At 38.7% G+C, this 25,086-nt stretch overlaps 3 protein-coding genes across 7 annotated transcripts; all 3 read left to right on the forward strand.

The window, feature by feature from the left end:
- Positions 1-3,891, forward strand: LOC141375739 (E3 ubiquitin-protein ligase RBBP6-like). 3 transcript variants are annotated; one of them, XM_073910673.1, is made up of 7 exons: positions 1,875-2,451; positions 2,645-2,741; positions 2,845-2,920; positions 3,067-3,155; positions 3,232-3,292; positions 3,395-3,534; positions 3,630-3,890. In XM_073910673.1, exons 1-7 carry the CDS (start codon positions 2,391-2,393, stop codon positions 3,802-3,804), a joined length of 699 nt encoding a protein of 232 aa, XP_073766774.1. In that variant the 5' UTR covers positions 1,875-2,390; the 3' UTR covers positions 3,805-3,890. The 3 variants fall into 3 exon arrangements, with proteins under 3 accessions (XP_073766775.1, XP_073766774.1, XP_073766776.1); XM_073910675.1 differs by having other exon boundaries at positions 2,122-2,549; XM_073910674.1 differs by lacking the exon at positions 3,232-3,292 and having other exon boundaries at positions 1-2,451; positions 3,630-3,891.
- A 13,633-nt stretch (positions 3,892-17,524) lies between these two features.
- LOC141375748 (E3 ubiquitin-protein ligase RBBP6-like) lies at positions 17,525-19,734 on the forward strand. Of its 2 annotated transcripts, XM_073910692.1 has the most exons (7): positions 17,743-18,294; positions 18,488-18,584; positions 18,688-18,763; positions 18,910-18,998; positions 19,075-19,135; positions 19,239-19,377; positions 19,473-19,734. In XM_073910692.1, the coding sequence occupies exons 1-6, from the start codon at positions 18,135-18,137 to the stop codon at positions 19,335-19,337; spliced, it is 582 nt and encodes a 193-aa protein (XP_073766793.1). In that variant the 5' UTR covers positions 17,743-18,134; the 3' UTR covers positions 19,338-19,377; positions 19,473-19,734. The 2 variants fall into 2 exon arrangements, with proteins under 2 accessions (XP_073766794.1, XP_073766793.1); XM_073910693.1 differs by lacking the exon at positions 19,075-19,135 and having other exon boundaries at positions 17,525-18,294.
- A 1,532-nt stretch (positions 19,735-21,266) lies between these two features.
- On the forward strand, positions 21,267-24,810 carry LOC141375721 (E3 ubiquitin-protein ligase RBBP6-like). Of its 2 annotated transcripts, XM_073910633.1 has the most exons (7): positions 21,384-22,987; positions 23,181-23,277; positions 23,381-23,456; positions 23,603-23,691; positions 23,768-23,828; positions 23,931-24,070; positions 24,166-24,804. In XM_073910633.1, the coding sequence occupies exons 1-7, from the start codon at positions 22,828-22,830 to the stop codon at positions 24,338-24,340; spliced, it is 798 nt and encodes a 265-aa protein (XP_073766734.1). In that variant the 5' UTR covers positions 21,384-22,827; the 3' UTR covers positions 24,341-24,804. The 2 variants fall into 2 exon arrangements, with proteins under 2 accessions (XP_073766735.1, XP_073766734.1); XM_073910634.1 differs by lacking the exon at positions 23,768-23,828 and having other exon boundaries at positions 21,267-22,987; positions 24,166-24,810.
- The last annotated feature ends 276 nt before the right edge of the window (positions 24,811-25,086 follow it).

Consider the following 25,086-nt stretch of genomic DNA (forward strand, 5'->3'; position numbering starts at 1 on the left):
AGGCTAAATCTAGGCTGTCAGTGAGTGTGCACCCCTAACCCCGCCTCTCACAGTGACCTCACTAGCTCCGCTGAGTGCTTTGTGTCTCAGATTGCATGCAAGTCTGCAGCCAGATACTGCTGGAAGCTAGTCATCAAATACACAGGAACGAATGACTACACGTGTCAATCTGTCTATTAAACTATCTAATCTGTCTAGTCAGTCTTTTATTATCTTTTATATGCAAAAATATTCATTCATAAAAACATATGTATATATGAACACTGGGTCAAATAGGGTCCGTGCATTTTAAATCTAATAACAAAAATAACCCAATGTTGGTTTTGTCCATATTTAAATGAACGTGTGTAAACGCACGCTTTGATCAAACCTTTTATTCCCCTTGATGATATTGTGCTTTTTTTTCCCCTCAATGCCCTCCAAAGTTTCAATGTTTGGCCGTGTCTGCCATATCTGTTTTGTTTAAAAAAAAAAAAGGAAAAAAAAGGAATGCATCGGTTCCTGCATGTAGAATTCAGAAATCTCATGGCATTGAAAGAAAACTGGCAGCAGTTGAGTGCCGAGGTCAAAGGTCAGATGAGCAGGCATCACACCTGATAAACACCTGGGGCAACTGTACAGTAAAAAAAAAAAAAAAAACAACAAGATTAAGAAATATTGCTTTAATTTGAGAGAGACAAAAAAACTCTTCCGTGTTAAAATTTGATGTTCCTCCAGCGTTCTTACGTCAGTCTTTAATGTCAGGTGATCCTTCAAATGTCAGTGTAAATTGTTGAGTGTACCATTAGTGCTCAGTCGTGTTTTTCATAGTTACCAGTGCCGATGGAGTTTTTTTTTTTAGAGCGTCATATTCTGCTGGAAAAGTTTCATTTTAATGGTAATATGCCATGAGCGGAGGTGTATGAGTAACTTCACAAGTTGACCATAGTCTAGAGCGATGACATGCTCATCTACTCCCAGAACCTGGCAGAACGAAATGTTGCAGCTCGTCCGGTCTTCAATGATGAGCCCAAAAGAGGCCACTTCACAGAGCCGGCCCAAGGCTTAAGAGAACTGAGAGGCAGGACAAGATGGCGGGCTGGACTTGGTTAACTTTAGATTTTACACAAATCTCATTGTTTTGTTTTTCACCTAAAATAGTAATTAAAACATCCAAGATGTGTTTTGCCTCATCAAAATGTGGAATTTGATCAGCAAACTACTCATTCTAAGACAACTATGCCTTGGACTAAATGACTTGGCTTCAAGTACGATGCCACACGATTCAGAAATGAAGGTGCAGACTGCACAAACAGATAAACGACATGATGCATCTCATTTCACCACAACTAAAGGCAGCGACAAAAAAAAAGTCAAGCTCTCACGATGATGACATTTCTCATGCAACCCTTTAGCAAGCCTACATAGTATTTATGCCTAAAAGTCACTGCATGGGTAAATAAGAAACAAGCAACACACACACACACACACACACACACACACACACACATATATATATATATATATATCCATGGGCCACTGTAAAGTAATATGGTTCTGTCATAACGTTTTGAATGAAAATCTGCATTTGGATAAGACACCTTTAGTATAGTTTTGATTTTAAGGCATAATAAAGATCAAATGCAAGTACGAGTGGATTTACATTGAAAATTTCAAACGCATCAAGAAAACCATGTGCTAAGGAAATTTCAAACCATTTGGAACGCACAGAGACGAGCTTTTGTGCAAAAATGAACTTAAAGGTGCCTTTAAAAAAGTGTCAAAGTACTTTTGAAAACAAAAAAGCAAACCCCCAATAGGTGGCAGCAAGAGGCCGCTTTATTTGAGTAAAGCATTGAACGATTCATTCAGCCAAAGAAGCCAATAGGATGAACGGACAGTTGAATCAATCCCTGAATCATCAACTCACCCGAGTCTTCTTGGCGAAGGCCTGAATCGTTCGTGCAGGGAAACGTCGCTGTGTATTATTCAGAGATGGCCAACTGTTCTGCTGTTTATTTTATTATACTTATCGCAATGATTTTACTACTACTATCAATAAAATTAATATTAATAATGATAATATTGCCGGAAGTTGTACATCATGTTGTGCATCATCAGCATCCATGACAACCGTCCTGTGGGTGTTGTTTGAATCTCGCTGTGTCGATTGGCATCTGATCTCTGCGTCCTCCGTGACAATTTTTCCAGATTATCGATATTATTGATCGTTGGATACGTCGATTGATCGCCTGCTGTTCCCATCACTCAGGTTTGACCCTTTTTATTACGCTGTGCTTTGTGTTTGTGTTCAGTATGTCTTGTGTTCACTACAGGTTCCAGAGTCGACTCACCTACGACTCGCTGTTGAAGGCCTCAACATCAGCGCGGGGGAGCTGAAGCGGCAGATCATGAGGAGCAAGAGGCTGAAGTTCTGCCAGCTGAAGATCAGCAACGCCCAGACTGATGAAGGTGAGTTGAGGAAAAGACACTTCAACTGTTCTACGCTAACATTAGATGCGTTACATCAGACACTTCTGGAAGCTGTAAGGTGGTGCTGATGCTGACATGTAGGGATGTTTTGGCTGTTTTAAAAGGCTAATGGCTCTCAAAGTATACCGTGCTCCATAATTATGTGCTGATTCTGATTTTATTTTGCTGTCAGAATACACAGATGATGCTCTCATCCCTAAAAACACGTCGGTCATCATCAGACGGATCCCTGCGGCGGGACTGAAGTCCTCAAACAGAAGATTTGTTGGGTAAGTGCTGTGAAATGAGCACACGCGTCCTCTGTTAGATGTTATATGAAGACTCCTGGTCTGTCCCTGGTGTTTTAGTCACACAAGCTCCTTTGTTTTGCAGACATCAAGCTGGACGCTGGCGTGAACCTTCACCTAGAGCTGATCCTTCACTCCTCTCACTGGAGCAGTTGTTGAAGGTATTGAACAAATGAATAGCACAATAGCAAAACGCAATGTAAAGCACACAATATACGCACACGCACTCAGCTTCTTAGGGAGATTTGAGATTGTTTGAAGGGTTGAGGGTGAAAAAGATTCAAATGTGCAAATGCCTGTGAAACAGACTGAGAATCTGGCTGAGGCAAAGGCGTCAGAGGAGGACAAGCTGAAAGCGGTGATGTACCAGTCCAGCCTGTGCTACTACTCCAGCAGGTGAGCGTTCAGACACTGACAGGTTTGCTTTGTGAGAGATGTCTGAGCTGATTCTCATGGTTCTGATGTTCACTAGTGAGGCCATGAGGCTGCTTGGGATCCCGGGACACCACATTAGGCACTGCCCCACTAATGTGGTAACTGGGTTTTCCAAGCTCACGGTTGCTGTGAACTTGAGCTCTTGTCCTCATCAGTCAGATTGTTTGCTCAGAGTTTGACTGCCACTCCTCAATTCACAGGGCAGCCGCTCCGCGCCGCACAAGCGCATCCGGAAGAGCACAGGGATTCCCCGCAGCTTCCTGTTGGAGGTGGACGACCCAGACCGAAAGGGAGTCATGATAGACGGCAGCGGCCGATACGTCATTCCCATCATAGACGCGTGAGTAAACTGTACTTGGCATAGCCGCATGTTCTAGTGTTTGTCCAAATCTCACATGATGTCTGCTTGTGTGTGTTTGCGCTCGATCTGTTCAGTGAGGCCTATGCTGCTGAGAAGAGAAAGAGGCCGTCCTTCTCCTGCCAGACCGAGCCTTTGCCCTCCTCGTCCTCAGCAGGTGCGGCATCTTCGGTCCGGGACGCCGGAGGGAAACGGTCCCGCTCCCCATCTTCACCAGAGACGCGCGGCGACCAGAAGAGACCACGTCGCTGAGAGACCTTCATTCAAGAGACCTGGAGCCGACGTGTAAATATTGTACATAGTTTATTAATAAAAGATAATAAAGATTATAGCCGCATGAACTGTGTGGACTGGTTAACCTTCACTCCAGCAGTGCAACACACACACACACACACACACACACACACACGAATGAATTCATAAACACAATATCATGAAGTTTTGCTTTAATTTAGGAAAAGAGAAACTCTTCTGGGCTAAAATCTGATGGGTTTTTTTCAGCGTTCTTACTTCAGTCTTTAATGTCAGGTGATCCTTCAAATGTCAGTGTAAAGTGTTGAGTACACTATTAGTGCTCAGTCGTGTTTTTCTTTTTTTTTTTTTTTATAACTTTTTATTTGTAGTAGCAATAAACACAGTACAATGATACCACTTAAGAGAAAACATTTCCCACTGCTTAACATTTTTCTTTTTCACAAACTCTAAAGTAACAGAACACAAAAATTAAATAAATAAAAAATAAATAAATAAAGGTTTCATCAAATACAATATATGAAAATAACAGTAAAATGGTAACATAAATAATATCAATACTAAATTTCCATAGGTCAGAGAGGGTCAAATCTTTATTTATTCATTCAACTTTAGGTTATTATCAACTGTGAATTACTAATTTAAAAAGATGATAAAGAGGGGGCGTGCAATGGGTCGTAAATTGAAAAATGTTTGTTATGTGGATGGGAATTAGATAGTAATAGTTTTATATTTCTATGAAGATTGGATGGAGCAATCTAACGTAATCAGTCCACTTGGACCAGATGTTTCTAAATGTATTAATTTGGAGTCGAAGGGAGAATGTAATTTTTTCCATCACATAGATATTATATACTATCTCTAGCCATTCTTGGGTTGTTGGGGATTCAGGAAGTAACCAGTGTCTTGTAATTGCTTTTTTGGCTGCGAGTATTAAAATATCAAGTAAGTATTTATCAGATTTACATATTTGGATATCAGAGCTTCCAAAATAAATAACTATAAATTGAAAGGGTAGTGTAATATTAAGTATGTTTTCTATTACTCCATGTACTTCTACCCAAAAATGCTTTATTACTGGACATTCCCAAAAAATGTGCCAGTGATTAGGTTCCTGAGACCCGCATAGTCTCCAGCACTTAGTGTTCTTTCCTGTGGTGTATGCTCTTTGTTTTGGCGTGATGAAAAATCTCATTAGACATTTCCATCCAAATTCTCTCCACATATGTGAATTAGTACATTTTGATGTAAATCTACATATGTCTAACCATTCTTCCACCGTAATAATGGCATTACTTTCCTTTTCCCATTTTTCTTTAACATATTCTGTTGAATGGGGTTTAATCGATCTAAATCCTTTATAAAGTTTTGAAATTATACCTTTACTCCCACTGCCTTTGTAGGCATCTATAAAAATTTTCAGTATTGAGTCATCCAGATCTGTTTTAATTTTAATATTATTTTCAAAGTGGTTACGTAATTGAAGGTATCTATAAAAATCAGATTTATCCAGGTTATATTCTTTCTTCAGACTTTCAAAATCTTTCAAAAGGCCTTTCTCTGTGAGTGAGTAGAATGTTAATATTCCTTTAGAAATCCAGGATTTAAATCTATAGTCCATTTGATTTGGTTTGAATTCAGTGTCATAAGCACACCATTGAATTATTTGTAGTTTATCATTCAGTTTGTATTCTTCTTTTATAATGTTCCAAATTTTTAATTGGGCTTTAATCCATAAATTTTGCGTTTTTTCTATGTATCCCCCCAGGTTTTTATGTGCCAATATCGCTTGTAATGGAGGATCATTCATTAGTGTAATTTCAATGTCTTTCCATTTTGCTTGATATGTTGGGTTACATAGGTTAACCAGATATTTAGTCTGGGCTGCATAAAAGTAATCCTTAAAGTAGGGTAAAGCCATTCCTCCTTGTTCCTTTGGAAGTTCTACTGTTTTTAATTTAATCCTTGGTTTTTTCCCCTGCCAAATGAATCTAGAAATGGTCTTGTTCAATTCTGACCAATGTGTTTGGGGTATTTCTGTTGGGAGAGCTTGGAATAAATAGAGGTATCGAGGAAGGACATTCACTCTTATTGCGTCAATTCTCTGGCTAAAGCTCAAGAAAGAAACGGCATTCCATCTGTGTATATCATTTTTAATATTTATTAGTAGAGGATCATAATTTACTTTTGCCAATGTTGAAATCTCTTTTGTTAAATGAATTCCTAAGTATTTTAGTGATTTCTGATCCCATTTCATATTCAATTTGTCTTTTATAGTTACTGGGGGTGTATATTTAAAAGATAGGGTCTGTGTTTTTTGTATATTTAATTTATAACCTGCATAGGAACCAAATTTCTCCAGTAAAGTCATTAGTTCAGGAAGTGAGGTTGTGGGTGTGCTTAAATAAATCAAAATATCATCTGCATACAATGCCAGCTTGTGAATATCTCCATTTATGTTTATACCTTTAATATTTTTAGTTTGTCTTATCCATTGTGCCAAAGGTTCTATATATAGAGCAAATAACAATGGTGAGATTGGGCATCCTTGTCTTGTCCCACGTTGTAATGTTATGGTGTCTGTGAGGTATCCATTTATTTTTATCCGGGCTACTGGTTTATTGTAAATTGTACGAATGCCTTTTATAAAGTTTTCATGTATGCCAAATCTTTCAAGAGCTTTATATAAAACAGACCAATTTACAGAGTCAAAAGCCTTCTCCGCGTCAAGACTGATTAAAAGAGCCTCCATTTTGTTCTGATATATATGATTTAGTATATGTAAGGATCTTCTAATATTATCATAAGTTTGTCTTTGCGAGATAAAACCTGTCTGATCTTTATGTATTAGCTGCGGAAGAATCTTTTCCAGTCTTTTGGCGAGAATGCCTGTGTATAATTTATAATCAACATTTAAGATCGAGATTGGCCTATATGAACCGCATTCTAATTTATCTTTCCCCTCCTTTGGTAAAACAGAGATTACTGCTTCATTCCATGATGGGGGCATCTTACCCTCTTTTATAGTGATATTGCACGCTTGGAGTAGGCTTGGAGTTAAGTTTGATCGAAAAGTTTTATACCATTCTGATGAAAACCCGTCGGGGCCAGGTGACTTATTTGATTTAAGATTAGAAATAGCGTTGACTAATTCAGTTTCAGTTATTTCAGCAGTTAATATTTTATTTTGTTCTTCTGTTACAACTGGTAGGTTGATAGAATCGAGAAATTGTTCTATTTGTTGGGCGTTCTTTAAATGTGGCTGAGTATACAAGAGCTCGTAATAGTTTTCAAAAGTCTTTTGTATTTCATGTTGTTTGTGTAGTGTATTTTTAGAATTCAAATCCCTTATTTTGTATATTGATCTCTCAATTTGTTGTTTTTGCATCCTTCTTGCTAACAATTTAGTGCCCTTTGGACCAGATTCATAGTATTTTTGTTTTGTAAAATTAATCTTTCTTTCAATTTCTTGTGCATATATTCAATTTATCTCGTTTCTGATTTTCTTTATTTTAGTCATTAAATCAGATTTTTTTTCCTTCTTATGTTGTAATTCCAGATCTTTTAGTTCTTCATTAAGGTTTGTTAATTTTAATCGTTTTTGTTTCTTTTCTTGAGCACATAGTGATATGATTCTACCTCTAATGACTGCTTTTAATGTATCCCATAATATGGCTGGGTTAACTTCTCCATTATCATTCTCTGTAAAAAATAACTTTATATCTTCCTTAATTTGAGTTTGAAATTGTTGATTATTCAGCATATTTGTATTTAATCTCCACAATGTTCTTCCTGGATTATCTCTAATATGTATAGTACAAGAGAGAGGGGCGTGATCAGATAGGTCAATCGTTCCAATATCACAGGTTTGTACTCTATGTTGATCTCGCTTGAGTACAAAAAAATAATCTATTCGTGAGTATACATCATGGGGGTTTGAGTAAAAAGTGTAGTCACGGCCTGTTGGATAAAGATCTCTTCAGAGATCTACTATACCTAGCTCATTCATTACAATTTTTATTTTTTTATGTAGGGGTGTGAGTTTAGAGTTTTTTGATGAATCTAGATTTGGATTAAGACGGATATTCCAATCTCCACCACATATAACAATTCCTTTGCCTTCTATCATTAAGTCAATTATTTTCCTATAGAAAGATAACTTGCTTCCTGGGGGAGCATATACATTACATACAGTTATATTAATATCTTCAACTTTCCCTGTTACTGAAATATATCTCCCTTCCTTGTCTGAAATTTCTGAGAGGTGTTCAAATGGTATTTTTTGCGAAATTAATATTGCTACTCCCCTTCTATGTCCTGATTTGTAAGAAGAATAATACACTTTGGAAAATCCCATTCTCTTTCATTTTTCATGTTCTATTGGTGTAAGGTGTGTCTCTTGTAACAACACTATCCCTGCATTTTCTTTTTTCATTTTTAACAGTATTTGACTCCTCTTAGCTGGATTCAACACTCCATTTACATTAAATGTAATAACTTTAAGATTACCTTTATTCATATTTTTGTAGTTTACTAACCAATTTAATTCCCCTCTGCGTCTCTCTTATTGACCGTAGTGTATATTTTGACATTGCCTCTCTTAAATTATAGATACTAAACTGATACCAAATTAGAACAATTTTAAAGAACATTACACCACCGTAACTAACAAGAACAGTTGCTTCCGGTGTAGAGGCTCGATTCTAAAGAGCCTTATGGGGCTTACTGAGTTTTAAGCCTCCGTAAGGGAAATGTCCACTTTATTCAAGAAGTGGGGCCCTATTAATTGGTCGTAAATTAGTCCAGACAACACAAAAAAAAAAGTCTAACTCCAAAAGAAAATTATCCTCGGATGACAGTCAATCATTAAGTACCGACATTTTCAAACATTATTCGAACGCAATTAGGAATATAACGTTATTCATTCAGATGATTGTTTCAAAAACAGTCAGATAGGATAAAATATTGGTGTGAAAGACATATGAGATCTTAGCTGTTTTCCTGGATTAGATGTATAGAATTCCGTTTTTGTTCATTTTCTAAATTGCTTAAGCTTCTCCTTATACTGACTGCGGGAAGCTTTTTTGGGTTGTGCGTCACCGGCCACCTCTCCGTATCTCTGATCTTCTCCCCGGTCCCGTCGTTTCAGTACCGGTTGCCAGGTGGTTAGTTGTTTAGCTGTAATTTCCTCCTGTTCTATTGCCACGGAAGGTTTCACCACCGCGACCGTAAATCCACGCTTGACCAAGTCTTTCGTTGCCTCCGTCGCACTCTGGTACAGTTGGGTGCCATCCTCATAGAAAACACGCATCCTTGCCGGGTATGGGGTCTGGAATTTTATTTGCTTCTCCTTCAATACTTTCTTGACTTCGACATACTCTCCTCGCTTTTTAAGCACCTCTAAAGGGAAGTCGTGGTCTACGAAGAAACGAGTGTGATTAAAATACACCTTTTTTCTCTGCCAGGCCTTTCGAAGCACTTCTTCTTTCGTCCGGTAGCTCGAAAATTTCACTACTTTTGAGCGTGGCTTTGCCTCCGGGTTACTGGGTTTCGGTTGTAACGCTCGATGTGCTCGTTCAATTCCAAGTTCACGGTCCCGGGGTAAGTCCAATGCGTTTTTCAGCAAATTATTTAGAAACTCGATCATGTCTGTGCCTTCCTTGTCTTCAGGTATACCGTAAATCCTTAGATTATCTCTGCGTGCCCGTCCTTCCTGATCGAGCACTCTGGCTTCCAGATTAGCTTGGCGCTGTATGAGGCGTTTGATTAGCGTCGATGCTAATTGTAGCGTGGTCTCGGTCTCTTCAATTCTTTCCTCAGCCTCTTCCAGTCTATCGTTCGTTCTTTTTAAATCCTGTTTGAATTCGTCAAACTGCTCCATGTTATCCTTTCTGAATTCTCGAAGTTCGTTGAGAATACACCGCAGACTGACCTCGGGGCCCTCTTCGCCATGAGGTGATGGTGTCCGGGAACGGCTTCTGTTTAACGTTACTTGACTTGTTTCAGGGTTGTTTTCCGATACATTCGATGTTATTTTGCTCCTTGTGGTGACCCCTTTCTCCATCATTACTTTAATACTCCCAAAGTTTCACAAAATCAGGTTTTAGGGGGTTATTTTGTTAACCGTCGGCGAGCTCGAAGATTAAGCAGTCATCCTGTCGGTGGCGCAACCGGAAGTCCTCTCTCAGTCGTGTTTTTCATAGTTACCAGTGCCGATGGAGTTTTTTAAAGTGTCATATTCTGCTGGAAACGTTTCATTTGAATGGTAATGTCCCATAAGCGGAGGTCTTGTGAGTAACTTCACAAGTCGGTCAAAGTCTACACCGGTGACAAGCTCATCTACTCCCAGAACCTGCTACTCTCTACCTACACGTTGTCAGCTGATGTTTCAAAACCTCAACACTCGCATACAGAACAGCCTCAGCGTCTGCACCTCTTATCGGCACTAGCTGCAAGTCTACACCCCCTCTGTCCAGAAGTGAGCACAGCCTCTTGGTACCATCCCAGCAAGCATTTTTTTGGGGTGTTTAAAGGTGCCAACTGACCATCAAAAGTAAAAATGACTCATTTTATCTCGTCCCAACAGGGAAACCACCAACAATAAAGAATGAGTTACTATCTGGTGTCATGGCTTTGCAATTAAAACAAGTTTAGTTATAATGGAGGTCATTGGGGGCAAAAACAGCCACTTGAACAATATGAACAATACATAAGGGTTAAAAGTCTAATAGACGGCTTGGTTAAAACCAGGCTAAATCTAGGCTGTCAGTGAGTGTGCACCCCTAACCCCGCCTCTCACAGTGACCTCACTAGCTCCGCTGAGTGCTTTGTGTCTCAGATTGCATGCAAGTCTGCAGCCAGATACTGCTGGAAGCTAGTCATCAAATACACAGGAACGAATGACTACAAGTGTCAATCTGTCTATTAAACTATCTAATCTGTCTAGTCAGTCTTTTATTATCTTTTATATGCAAAAATATTCATTCATAAAAACATATGTATATATGAACACTGGGTCAAATAGGGTCCGTGCATTTTAAATCTAATAACAAAACTAACCCAATGTTGGTTTTGTCCATATTTAAATGAACGTGTGTAAACGCACGCTTTGATCAAACCTTTTATTCCCCTTGATGATATTGTGCTTTTTTTTCCCCTCAATGCCCTCCAAAGTTTCAATGTTTGGCCGTGTCTGCCATATCTGTTTTGTTTAAAAAAAAAAAAGGAAAAAAAAGGAATGCATCGGTTCCTGCATGTAGAATTCAGAAATCTCATGGCATTGAAAGAAAACTGGCAGCAGTTGAGTGCCGAGGTCAAAGGTCAGATGAGCAGGCATCACACCTGATAAACACCTGGGGCAACTGTACAGTAAAAAAAAAAAAAAACAACAAGATTAAGAAATATTGCTTTAATTTGAGAGAGACAAAAAAAACTCTTCCGTGTTAAAATTTGATTTATTTTTTTTTTTTGAAATTTTTTTTTTTTTTATTGCAATAGTAACATTACATTACAACAAATACCGATACAAAACTGAAAGAAGTATAGTACAATCAATAGAAATATTACTTTTTGAAAAAAGTGGATTGTAACAAATTTAGAACAAATATAATAAATGTAAAAGAAATTAAAGGGAACAAGAGAGAGAAAAGAAGAAGAAAAATAAATAATTAAGGGCACATAAAGAAAAATTAAATTGTTGCAGAATATTAAATAAACCACATATTTTAGAAGTTTTAATAGCTTTCTTATTGTGAGAGTCTATGATGTTTTTTAAATAAAGAGCTAGTTCTCGTTTAAAAAATAAAAAATTAGGCTTACTATGAGTATATTTGCATTTGTGTATAAAAAACTTTCCAATAAATAAAATGAGGTTTATGCAAAAAGTTGCATTAAGGAATTCTTTTCCTTTAATATATAGCCCCAAAATAACATGACGATAGCTTAAAGAAAAATCACCACAAACCTTTTGGACAATTAAAGAGTTTACATCAGACCAAAAAGATTTAACAGTGGGACACTCCCAAAACAAGTGAGCAACAGATTCAGAAGAGGTTTCACAGAAAGTGCAAGAGATGTCAATGTCATTTTTGAATTTTTGTAAAAATTGTTTAACGGGATAAAACCTGTGAATAATTTTAAAAGATATTTTTATTTGTTAAAAAAAATTTCTGGGGGAGCGACCAGACATACGACCATTTAATATCATCAAATAGGTTGTTCCAATAAGAAATAGAAGAAGGATTTGTGATGATAAGGTCTAAAAATAAAGATCTGATTTTATGATTGGATTTTTTAGTGGAAAAACAAATAGAACCAACAGCAGTAGAATCAGGACTAAGGGAACAAGCAGAAATCAATGAATTATTATTATTATTATTTCTAAAAAGCATACAGATTTCAGAGGAGATGGCCTTACAAACTATATTAAATTCTTTTTTACATATGTCAAGACTATATCTTGCAGTAAAAACAGAGTAAGTAAATAAATTACCATTACTGTCAAATAACTGCTTTACTAATATCACACCGTTACTGAACCAATTATTAAAGAATATCGATTTCCTCTTATACAAAATATTACAATTGTTCCAAATTAAAAAATTGTGTGGCGAGAAATTGTGCTTATAAACAAGTTTCCAAGCCTGAAGCATTTGCTGATGAAAATTGGAAAGTTTGATAGGCAGTTTGTTAATTGAGAAATTACACATTAATAAAAAGTCAATGCCTCCTAATTGAGAAAAAATATAATTAGGAATTACATTCCAAATAGAAGATTGATTGTGGAGAAAGCGTTTAAGCCAATTTATTTTTAAGGTATTATTAAGTGAATCAAAATCTATGAAGTTTAAGCCACCCTTATTATAGGAATTTAAAATAACTGATTTTCTAACATAGTGCGTTTTATTCTTCCAAAGAAATTTAAACAGCATTACATCAATCAATTTACAGGTCGGTTTATCTACAAATAAAGAATGAGCCGCATAGGATAACCTAGAGATGCCTTCAGCTTTTGTAAGTAAAGTCCTACCTTTTAAAGATAAATCTCTTAGTAACCAAACATTAAATTTTTTTTTTGTTTTTTCTAATATAGGGTCAAAGTTTTCCTTACATCTTAGTTTTATGTCTTTTGTTATTCTAATTCCTAAATATTTTACATTCTCTTTGACAGGAATATTATAAATAGAGGTGGCAACACATTTTTTAATCGGAAGCAACTCACACTTATCAATATTAAGCTGAAGGCCAGAAGCATTAGTAAAAAACTGAAGAGACTTTAAAGCAATTGGGATCTGAGAGACATCTTTTAAAACAACGCACTATCATCAGCTAACTGGCTGATTATCAATTCTGTTCCAGCGACAGAAATTCCTTTAAGAGGACTTTCTTTAATATGTAAACTTAAAAATTGTGTAGCAATTAAGAACAGATATGGGGAAATGGGGCATCCTTGTCTTACACCACGCTTTAAATCAAATCTGGGAGAAGTGCCATTGTAAAGCCGAATAGAACTATTTCCATTATTATAAAACATTTTTATACAATTACAGAAAAAACTACCAAAACCAAGTTTACGCAGGGCCTGTAATATAAAATCATGTTCTAGGCAATCAAATGCTTTATAATAATCCAAAAAAAGAATAAAACTGTCAGTAGAAATAAGATCTGAATAATCCAATAAATCTAAAATCAAGCGGATATTATTAGATATATGTCTCTGGGGTATAAAACCTGATTGGCACTCATCTATTATACTATTTAGAATAGATTTTAATCTTTTTGCTAAGACTAGGGCAATCATTTTATAGTCAGTGTTCAATAAGGAGATTGGACGCCAGTTTTCTATTAAAAGGGGGTCTCTATTGGACTTGGGTATTAGAGTTATTAGACCCTGACATAAAGTAGGAGGGAGCATTAAATTCTCAATACTTTCTAAAAACATTTTGTGTAAAAAAGGAGCCAGTTTTTTTTTTAATTTCTGCAGACAACCCATCAGTTCCAGGGGATTTATTTTATTTGAGATGATCAATTGTCTCAGCAATTTCAGTAAGACTAATAGGAGCATCACACAGAAGACTCTCTTCAGAACTGATTTTATTTATGTTGGATAACGAATCAAAAAAATGTGTGGCGGATGCCTGACAAAATTTAGAAGAGTATAAATCTTTATAAAATCTGGCACAAAATTCTGCAATTGTTTTGAGGTCCTCAGATATATTCCCGTCAATACGTCGTTTTTGAATAGAATATTTAACTCGCTGCCTTTCTAGCCTAAAACAATATGCAGAGTTCTGCTCACCCTCTTCTAGCCATTTTCGACGAGACCTTATGAAGGCACCTTCAGCTTTTTGTTTATATATATCTTCTAAAAGATGTTTCTGATCTATAAATTCAGATCTCTCTGTGTCGGTAAGATCCTCTACATTTTTATGTGATAATACAGATATTCTAGCCATAATTTGATCTTCATTTTTTTTTTTCGAGTTTTTGCTAATAGACTACAATAATTTCTACAGTATTTGCCAATGTCAAATTTAAGAAGTTCCCAATTGCTACAAAATAAATTTTCTTTATTAGCTTTATCCCAATAAGAAGAAATTAAATAATCAATTTTAGTTTGAACTTCATTGTGTTTTAAAATTGAATTATTAAGTTTCCAGTATGAGGATCTTTTATGTGGGGGAGTAGAAGATATTGGTACATAGATAATAATGGCTTTATGATCAGAAAATAAAGAGGGAATAATATCCGTTTTTATGTTTGATAATTCAGCTGAAGTTAACCAAAAGTCAAGACGGGATTGATTAGAAAGTGAGTTATTGTTCCAAGTGAAAACTTTTTGTAAAGGATGAGTTTCTCGCCACACATCAACAACAGAAAACTTTTGTACAAAAGAAAATAAATAATCATTATTAATACAGGTGGGATGGGGGGCCATCTATCTAATGTGTTATTAAACACAACATTAAAGTCACCACCAATAATTAAATAAGAGTTTGGATATTTAGTTAACATTTTAGATAATTGAGTTTCTAATTTACAAAAAAAAACTTATTATCTTTTGGAGAATTATAACCATAAATATTGGCAATAACATATGTTAGGTTAGCAAACTGTAAAGCTAGTAAAATGAAATGACCATTAATATCACAATCACTAGCCAAAATGTTTCCACTAAAATTATTTTTTAAAATACAAACTCCGGCAGAATGTTCATTTCCATGGGACACCCAAATTTCTGACCCCCATTGTGATCTCCATAAATTAACTTCTTGTACGGTTGAATGAGATTCTTGAAGAAAGCAAAAATCTGTTTTAAAACGTTTAAGAAATAAAAAAACTGTTTTTCGCTTAAGAATGTTGCGTAGCCCTCTACAATTTAAAGAGACAATAGACAAGGACATAAAAAGAAACAAGAAGGATAAGAACAAAACACTGGAAACAGGAACAAGACCTAAGAATTACTACAAAGAGAGACTATCACTATAATGGAAAACCAAATGGTCAAACCCTAAATCGGAAGGGATGAGGACAACAATCCCTTTATAATTAGTTTGAACTGAACTTTTGAAGTATGAGAAAATCAGGTATCTTCGAGGTGGAGAAAAAGAGAAAAAAAAAAGTTTTATAAGAGCTGCAGTCCATACTATAGCACCGCCAAAAAGCAATGAAGATGGATCATATCAAGTCCAAACTTTAGTTTTTATGTAGGAGGAAAAATCTCTGTACCATCCACAAAAGCGCGTCCGCCCACGAAGAACGCTCGCTTGTTCTCTTTTCGAGCTTTTTCAATTATTGGCCACAGCTTCAATCTTTTTGCTCGATCAGCTGATGACAAGTCCTCCGTGATTTTCAAACGATTTTTTGTCAGAAAGTCAGCATCCTTTGCAGCACGCCAAACTGCATCTCGGTAAAAGCGCGATGTAAATCGGAAGAGAATACCACGGCCCTTGCTGTGTGGGTGAACACGGCCAAGACGGTGTGCCACATCAATGACATCAGGAAATTTCTCCTTAAACTGAGGAAGAATCTGTTGGCACACGTCAATAATCTCCTGACGGACATTTTCTTTATCTTTCTCAGGAATTCCGTGGATCCTCAGATTCCATCGACGAGTGTAGGTTTCTAAATGCGCCAGGCGTTGTTCTCGTTCAGTGGAATTAATTTCTTCTTTCTTTGTGCGCGAGTCAATGAAATCAACTCTTTGTTTCAGATCTTTAACCTCGTTGCAGATGAAATCAATAGTTTCCAACACACTAGAGATTTTTTCTGTGTTCTTGCCGACCTCTTCTTTCATGTCTTTGATTATCCGGGAGTTTTCAACTATCAGCGTGTCGGGTAGCGGCGGGATTACTTCCTCCATGAGCATAAGCACAGAATCATCGTTTTGCTCAACATAGTCGTGCATGTTATTTTTCAAAACCCCGACAGCGGAAGCATAATCACATCCTTGCGATTCAAGCGAGTTACAGGCCGTTTTGCTAGGAGAGCTAGAATTAGCAGCTGTGCTCGACACTGTTTTCCCGGACTTCTTCAAATTTTTTCTCTTTTCAGAACCACCCATTACTGTGATTGAGATCCCTTAGGTAGTAAAAAACACAAACCAATCAAAATAAATTTCTCACAATTCAGTAGAACTTCCAAAATAAAGTTTGGGATCGGGAGCCTCTCAAACAAGCGTGTGCTCAGAGCGCCATTTTGACACGCCTCCTCCGTGTTAAAATTTGATGTTCCTCCAGCGTTCTTACGTCAGTCTTTAATGTCAGGTGATCCTTCAAATGTCAGTGTAAATTGTTGAGTGTACCATTAGTGCTCAGTCGTGTTTTTCATAGTTACCAGTGCCGATGGAGTTTTTTTTTTTTAGAGCGTCATATTCTGCTGGAAAAGTTTCATTTTAATGGTAATATGCCATGAGCGGAGGTGTATGAGTAACTTCACAAGTTGACCATAGTCTAGACCGATGACATGCTCATCTACTCCCAGAACCTGGCAGAACGAAATGTTGCAGCTCGTCCGGTCTTCAATGATGAGCCCAAAAGAGGCCACTTCACAGAGCCGGCCCAAGGCTTAAGAGAACTGAGAGGCAGGACAAGATGGCGGGCTGGACTTGGTTAACTTTAGATTTTACACAAATCTCATTGTTTTGTTTTTCACCTAAAATAGTAATTAAAACATCCAAGATGTGTTTTGCCTCATCAAAATGTGGAATTTGATCAGCAAACTACTCATTCTAAGACAACTATGCCTTGGGCTAAATGACTTGGCTTCAAGTACGATGCCACACGATTCAGAAATGAAGGTACAGACTGCACAAACAGATAAACGACATGATGCATCTCATTTCACCACAACTAAAGGCAGCGACAAAAAAAAAGTCAAGCTCTCACGATGATGACATTTCTCATGCAACCCTTTAGCAAGCCTACATAGTATTTATGCCTAAAAGTCACTGCATGGGTAAATAAGAAACAAGCAACACACACACACACACACACACATATATATATATATATATATATATATATATATATATATATCCATGGGCCACTGTAAAGTAATATGGTTCTGTCATAACGTTTTGAATGAAAATCTGCATTTGGATAAGACACCTTTAGTATAGTTTTGATTTTAAGGCATAATAAAGATCAAATGCAAGTACGAGTGGATTTACATTGAAAATTTCAAACGCATCAAGAAAACCATGTGCTAAGGAAATTTCAAACCATTTGGAACGCACAGAGACGAGCTTTTGTGCAAAAATGAACTTAAAGGTGCCTTTAAAAAAGTGTCAAAGTACTTTTGAAAACAAAAAAGCAAACCCCCAATAGGTGGCAGCAAGAGGCCGCTTTATTTGAGTAAAGCATTGAACGATTCATTCAGCCAAAGAAGCCAATAGGATGAACGGACAGTTGAATCAATCCCTGAATCATCGACTCACCCGAGTCTTCTTGGCGAAGGCCTGAATCGTTCGTGCAGGGAATCGTCGCTGTGTATTATTCAGAGATGGCCAACTGTTCTGCTGTTTATTTTATTATACTTATCGCAATGATTTTACTACTACTATCAATAAAATTAATATTAGTAATGATAATATTGCCGGAAGTTGTACAGCGCATGCGTCACGTGTTCATCATCAGCATCCATGACAACCGTCCTGTGGGTGTTGTTTGAATCTCGCTGTGTCGATTGGCATCTGATCTCTGCGTCCTCCGTGACAATTTTTCCAGATTATCGATATTATTGATCGTTGGATACGTCGATTGATCGCCTGCTGTTCCCATCACTCAGGTTTGACCCTTTTTATTACGCTGTGCTTTGTGTTTGTGTTCAGTATGTCTTGTGTTCACTACAGGTTCCAGAGTCGACTCACCTACGACTCGCTCCAGTTTGAAGGCCTCAACATCAGCGCGGGGGAGCTGAAGCGGCAGATCATGAGGAGCAAGAGGCTGAAGTTCTGCCAGCTGAAGATCAGCAACGCCCAGACTGATGAAGGTGAGTTGAGGAAAAGACACTTCAACTGTTCTACGCTAACATTAGATGCGTTACATCAGACACTTCTGGAAGCTGTAAGGTGGTGCTGATGCTGACATGTAGGGATGTTTTGGCTGTTTTAAAAGGCTAATGGCTCTCAAAGTATACCGTGCTCCATAATTATGTGCTGATTCTGATTTTATTTTGCTGTCAGAATACACAGATGATGCTCTCATCCCTAAAAACACGTCGGTCATCATCAGACGGATCCCTGCGGCGGGACTGAAGTCCTCAAACAGAAGATTTGTTGGGTAAGTGCTGTGAAATGAGCACACGCGTCCTCTGTTAGATGTTATATGAAGACTCCTGGTCTGTCCCTGGTGTTTTAGTCACACAAGCTCCTTTGTTTTGCAGACATCAAGCTGGACGCTGGCGTGAACCTTCACCTAGAGCTGATCCTTCACTCCTCTCACTGGAGCAGTTGTTGAAGGTATTGAACAAATGAATAGCACAATAGCAAAACGCAATGTAAAGCACACAATATACGCACACGCACTCAGCTTCTTAGGGAGATTTGAGATTGTTTGAAGGGTTGAGGGTGAAAAAGATTCAAATGTGCAAATGCCTGTGAAACAGACTGAGAATCTGGCTGAGGCAAAGGCGTCAGAGGAGGACAAGCTGAAAGCGGTGATGTACCAGTCCAGCCTGTGCTACTACTCCAGCAGGTGAGCGTTCAGACACTGACAGGTTTGCTTTGTGAGAGATGTCTGAGCTGATTCTCATGGTTCTGATGTTCACTAGTGAGGCCATGAGGCTGCTTGGGATCCCGGGACACCACATTAGGCACTGCCCCACTAATGTGGTAACTGGGTTTTCCAAGCTCACGGTTGCTGTGAACTTGAGCTCTTGTCCTCATCAGTCAGATTGTTTGCTCAGAGTTTGACAGTCACTCCTCAATTCACAAGGCAGCCGCTCCGCGCCGCACAAGCGCATCCGGAAGAGCACAGGGATTCCCCGCAGCTTCCTGTTGGAGGTGGACGACCCAGACCGAAAGGGAGTCATGATAGACGGCAGCGGCCGATACGTCATTCCCATCATAGACGCGTGAGTAAACTGTACTTGGCATAGCCGCATGTTCTAGTGTTTGTCCAAATCTCACATGATGTCTGCTTGTGTGTGTTTGCGCTCGATCTGTTCAGTGAGGCCTATGCTGCTGAGAAGAGAAAGAGGCCGTCCTTCTCCTGCCAGACCGAGCCTTTGCCCTCCTCGTCCTCAGCAGGTGCGGCATCTTCGGTCCGGGACGCCGGAGGGAAACGGTCCCGCTCCCCATCTTCACCAGAGACGCGCGGCGACCAGAAGAGACCACGTCGCTGAGAGACCTTCATCCAAGAGACCTGGAGCCGACGTGTAAATATTGTACATAGTTTATTAATAAAAGATAATAAAGATTATAGCCGCATGAACTGTGTGGACTGGTTAACCTTCACTCCAGCAGTGCAACACACACATACACACACACACACACACACACACACGAATGAATTCATAAACACAATATCATGAAGTTTTGCTTTAATTTAGGAAAAGAGAAACTCTTCTGGGCTAAAATCTGATGGGTTTTTTTCAGCGTTCTTACTTCAGTCTTTAATGTCAGGTGATCCTTCAAATGTCAGTGTAAAGTGTTGAGTACACTATTAGTGCTCAGTCGTGTTTTTCATAGTTACCAGTGCCGATGGAGTTTTTTGAAGCGTCATATTCTGCTGGAAACGTTTCATTTGAATGGTAATGTCCCATAAGCGGAGGTCTTGTGAGTAACTTCACAAGTCGGTCAAAGTCTACACCGGTGACAAGCTCATCTACTCCCAGAACCTGCTACTCTCTACCTACACGCTGTCAGCTGATGTTTCAAAACCTCAACACTCGCATACAGAACAGCCTCAGCGTCTGCACCACTTATCGGCACTAGCTGCAAGTCTACACCCCCTCTGTCCAGAAGTGAGCACAGCCTCTTGGTACCATCCCAGCAAGCATTTTTTTGGGGTGTTTAAAGGTGCCAACTGACCATCAAAAGTAAAAATGACTCATTTTATCTCATCCCAACAGGGAAACCACCAACAATAAAGAATGAGTTACTATCTGGTGTCATGGCTTTGCAATTAAAACAAGTTTAGTTATAATGGAGGTCATTGGGGGCAAAAACAGCCACTTGAACAATATGAACAATACATAAGGGTTAAAAGTCTAATAGACGGCTTGGTTAAAACCAGGCTAAATCTAGGCTGTCAGTGAGTGTGCACCCCTAACCCCGCCTCTCACAGTGACCTCACTAGCTCCGCTGAGTGCTTTGTGTCTCAGATTGCATGCAAGTCTGCAGCCAGATACTGCTGGAAGCTAGTCATCAAATACACAGGAACGAATGACTACACGTGTCAATCTGTCTATTAAACTATCTAATCTGTCTAGTCAGTCTTTTATTATCTTTTATATGCAAAAATATTCATTCATAAAAACATATGTATATATGAACACTGGGTCAAATAGGGTCCGTGCATTTTAAATCTAATAACAAAAATAACCCAATGTTGGTTTTGTCCATATTTAAATGAACGTGTGTAAACGCACGCTTTGATCAAACCTTTTATTCCCCTTGATGATATTGTGCTTTTTTTTCCCCTCAATGCCCTCCAAAGTTTCAATGTTTGGCCGTGTCTGCCATATCTGTTTTGTTTAAAAAAAAAAAAGGAAAAAAAAGGAATGCATCGGTTCCTGCATGTAGAATTCAGAAATCTCATGGCATTGAAAGAAAACTGGCAGCAGTTGAGTGCCGAGGTCAAAGGTCAGATGAGCAGGCATCACACCTGATAAACACCTGGGGCAACTGTACAGTAAAAAAAAAAAAAAACAACAAGATTAAGAAATATTGCTTTAATTTGAGAGAGACAAAAAAAACTCTTCCGTGTTAAAATTTGATGTTCCTCCAGCGTTCTTACGTCAGTCTTTAATGTCAGGTGATCCTTCAAATGTCAGTGTAAATTGTTGAGTGTACCATTAGTGCTCAGTCGTGTTTTTCATAGTTACCAGTGCCGATGGAGTTTTTTTTTTTTAGAGCGTCATATTCTGCTGGAAAAGTTTCATTTTAATGGTAATATGCCATGAGCGGAGGTGTATGAGTAACTTCACAAGTTGACCATAGTCTAGAGCGATGACATGCTCATCTACTCCCAGAACCTGGCAGAACGAAATGTTGCAGCTCGTCCGGTCTTCAATGATGAGCCCAAAAGAGGCCACTTCACAGAGCCGGCCCAAGGCTTAAGAGAACTGAGAGGCAGGACAAGATGGCGGGCTGGACTTGGTTAACTTTAGATTTTACACAAATCTCATTGTTTTGTTTTTCACCTAAAATAGTAATTAAAACATCCAAGATGTGTTTTGCCTCATCAAAATGTGGAATTTGATCAGCAAACTACTCATTCTAAGACAACTATGCCTTGGGCTAAATGACTTGGCTTCAAGTACGATGCCACACGATTCAGAAATGAAGGTACAGACTGCACAAACAGATAAACGACATGATGCATCTCATTTCACCACAACTAAAGGCAGCGACAAAAAAAAAGTCAAGCTCTCACGATGATGACATTTCTCATGCAACCCTTTAGCAAGCCTACATAGTATTTATGCCTAAAAGTCACTGCATGGGTAAATAAGAAACAAGCAACACACACACACACACACACACACATATATATATATATATATCCATGGGCCACTGTAAAGTAATATGGTTCTGTCATAACGTTTTGAATGAAAATCTGCATTTGGATAAGACACCTTTAGTATAGTTTTGATTTTAAGGCATAATAAAGATCAAATGCAAGTACGAGTGGATTTACATTGAAAATTTCAAACGCATCAAGAAAACCATGTGCTAAGGAAATTTCAAACCATTTGGAACGCACAGAGACGAGCTTTTGTGCAAAAATGAACTTAAAGGTGCCTTTAAAAAAGTGTCAAAGTACTTTTGAAAACAAAAAAGCAAACCCCCAATAGGTGGCAGCAAGAGGCCGCTTTATTTGAGTAAAGCATTGAACGATTCATTCAGCCAAAGAAGCCAATAGGATGAACGGACAGTTGAATCAATCCCTGAATCATCGACTCACCCGAGTCTTCTTGGCGAAGGCCTGAATCGTTCGTGCAGGGAAACGTCGCTGTGTATTATTCAGAGATGGCCAACTGTTCTGCTGTTTATTTTATTATACTTATCGCAATGATTTTACTACTACTATCAATAAAATTAATATTAATAATGATAATATTGCCGGAAGTTGTACAGCGCATGCGTCACGTGTTCATCATCAGCATCCATGACAACCGTCCTGTGGGTGTTGTTTGAATCTCGCTGTGTCGATTGGCATCTGATCTCTGCGTCCTCCGTGACAATTTTTCCAGATTATCGATATTATTGATCGTTGGATACGTCGATTGATCGCCTGCTGTTCCCATCACTCAGGTTTGACCCTTTTTATTACGCTGTGCTTTGTGTTTGTGTTCAGTATGTCTTGTGTTCACTACAGGTTCCAGAGTCGACTCACCTACGACTCGCTCCAGTTTGAAGGCCTCAACATCAGCGCGGGGGAGCTGAAGCGGCAGATCATGAGGAGCAAGAGGCTGAAGTTCTGCCAGCTGAAGATCAGCAACGCCCAGACTGATGAAGGTGAGTTGAGGAAAAGACACTTCAACTGTTCTACGCTAACATTAGATGCGTTACACCAGACACTTCTGGAAGCTGTAAGGTGGTGCTGATGCTGACATGTAGGGATGTTTTGGCTGTTTTAAAAGGCTAATGGCTCTCAAAGTATACCGTGCTCCATAATTATGTGCTGATTCTGATTTTATTTTGCTGTCAGAATACACAGATGATGCTCTCATCCCTAAAAACACGTCGGTCATCATCAGACGGATCCCTGCGGCGGGTCTGAAGTCCTCAAACAGAAGATTTGTTGGGTAAGTGCTGTGAAATGAGCACACGCGTCCTCTGTTAGATGTTATATGAAGACTCCTGGTCTGTCCCTGGTGTTTTAGTCACACAAGCTCCTTTGTTTTGCAGACATCAAGCTGGACGCTGGCGTGAACCTTCACCTAGAGCTGATCCTTCACTCCTCTCACTGGAGCAGTTGTTGAAGGTATTGAACAAATGAATAGCACAATAGCAAAACGCAATGTAAAGCACACAATATACGCACACGCACTCAGCTTCTTAGGGAGATTTGAGATTGTTTGAAGGGTTGAGGGTGAAAAAGATTCAAATGTGCAAATGCCTGTGAAACAGACTGAGAATCTGGCTGAGGCAAAGGCGTCAGAGGAGGACAAGCTGAAAGCGGTGATGTACCAGTCCAGCCTGTGCTACTACTCCAGCAGGTGAGCGTTCAGACACTGACAGGTTTGCTTTGTGAGAGATGTCTGAGCTGATTCTCATGGTTCTGATGTTCACTAGTGAGGCCATGAGGCTGCTTGGGATCCCGGGACACCACATTAGGCACTGCCCCACTAATGTGGTAACTGGGTTTTCCAAGCTCACGGTTGCTGTGAACTTGAGCTCTTGTCCTCATCAGTCAGATTGTTTGCTCAGAGTTTGACTGTCACTCCTCAATTCACAGGGCAGCCGCTCCGCGCCGCACAAGCGCATCCGGAAGAGCACAGGGATTCCCCGCAGCTTCCTGTTGGAGGTGGACGACCCAGACCGAAAGGGAGTCATGATAGACGGCAGCGGCCGATACGTCATTCCCATCATAGACGCGTGAGTAAACTGTACTTGGCATAGCCGCATGTTCTAGTGTTTGTCCAAATCTCACATGATGTCTGCTTGTGTGTGTTTGCGCTCGATCTGTTCAGTGAGGCCTATGCTGCTGAGAAGAGAAAGAGGCCGTCCTTCTCCTGCCAGACCGAGCCTTTGCCCTCCTCGTCCTCAGCAGGTGCGGCATCTTCGGTCCGGGACGCCGGAGGGAAACGGTCCCGCTCCCCATCTTCACCAGAGACGCGCGGCGACCAGAAGAGACCACGTCGCTGAGAGACCTTCATCCAAGAGACCTGGAGCCGACGTGTAAATATTGTACATAGTTTATTAATAAAAGATAATAAAGATTATAGCCGCATGAACTGTGTGGACTGGTTAACCTTCACTCCAGCAGTGCAACACACACACACACACACACACACACACACACACACGAATGAATTCATAAACACAATATTATGAAGTTTTGCTTTAATTTAGGAAAAGAGAAACTCTTCTGGGCTAAAATCTGATGGGTTTTTTTCAGCGTTCTTACTTCAGTCTTTAATGTCAGGTGATCCTTCAAATGTCAGTGTAAAGTGTTGAGTACACTATTAGTGCTCAATCGTGTTTTTCTTTTTTTTTTTTTTTATAACTTTTTATTTGTAGTAGCAATAAACACAGTACAATGATACCACTTAAGAGAAAACATTTCCCACTGCTTAACATTTTTCTTTTTCACAAACTCTAAAGTAACAGAACACAAAAAATAAATAAATAAAAATAAATAAATAAAGGTTTCATCAAATACAATATATGAAAATAACAGTAAAATGGTAACATAAATAATATCAATACTAAATTTCCATAGGTCAGAGAGGGTCAAATCTTTATTTATTCATTCAACTTTAGGTTATTATCAACTGTGAATTACTAATTTAAAAAGATGATAAAGAGGGGGCGTGCAATGGGTCGTAAATTGAAAAATGTTTGTTATGTGGATGGGAATTAGATAGTAATAGTTTTATATTTCTATGAAG

Source organism: Danio rerio, chromosome 8 (genome assembly GCF_049306965.1).
Source record: "Danio rerio strain Tuebingen ecotype United States chromosome 8, GRCz12tu, whole genome shotgun sequence".
In the NCBI taxonomy this organism is placed as follows: domain Eukaryota; kingdom Metazoa; phylum Chordata; class Actinopteri; order Cypriniformes; family Danionidae; genus Danio; species Danio rerio.

Bases quoted from the DNA above. Each gene is read 5' to 3' on its own strand.
- LOC141375739 (XM_073910673.1), top strand. From the start codon at position 2,391: ATGAGGAGCAAGAGGCTGAAGTTCTGCCAGCTGAAGATCAGCAACGCC. The intron at 2,742-2,844 runs GTAAGTGCTGTG...TTTGTTTTGCAG, and splicing joins TCAAACAGAAGATTTGTTGG to ACATCAAGCTGGACGCTGGC. The intron at 3,156-3,231 runs GTGAGCGTTCAG...GATGTTCACTAG, and splicing joins CTGTGCTACTACTCCAGCAG to TGAGGCCATGAGGCTGCTTG.
- LOC141375748 (XM_073910692.1), top strand. From the start codon at position 18,135: ATGTCTTGTGTTCACTACAGGTTCCAGAGTCGACTCACCTACGACTCG. The intron at 18,764-18,909 runs GTATTGAACAAA...CCTGTGAAACAG, and splicing joins CACTGGAGCAGTTGTTGAAG to ACTGAGAATCTGGCTGAGGC. The intron at 18,999-19,074 runs GTGAGCGTTCAG...GATGTTCACTAG, and splicing joins CTGTGCTACTACTCCAGCAG to TGAGGCCATGAGGCTGCTTG.
- LOC141375721 (XM_073910633.1), top strand. From the start codon at position 22,828: ATGTCTTGTGTTCACTACAGGTTCCAGAGTCGACTCACCTACGACTCG. The intron at 23,457-23,602 runs GTATTGAACAAA...CCTGTGAAACAG, and splicing joins CACTGGAGCAGTTGTTGAAG to ACTGAGAATCTGGCTGAGGC. The intron at 23,692-23,767 runs GTGAGCGTTCAG...GATGTTCACTAG, and splicing joins CTGTGCTACTACTCCAGCAG to TGAGGCCATGAGGCTGCTTG.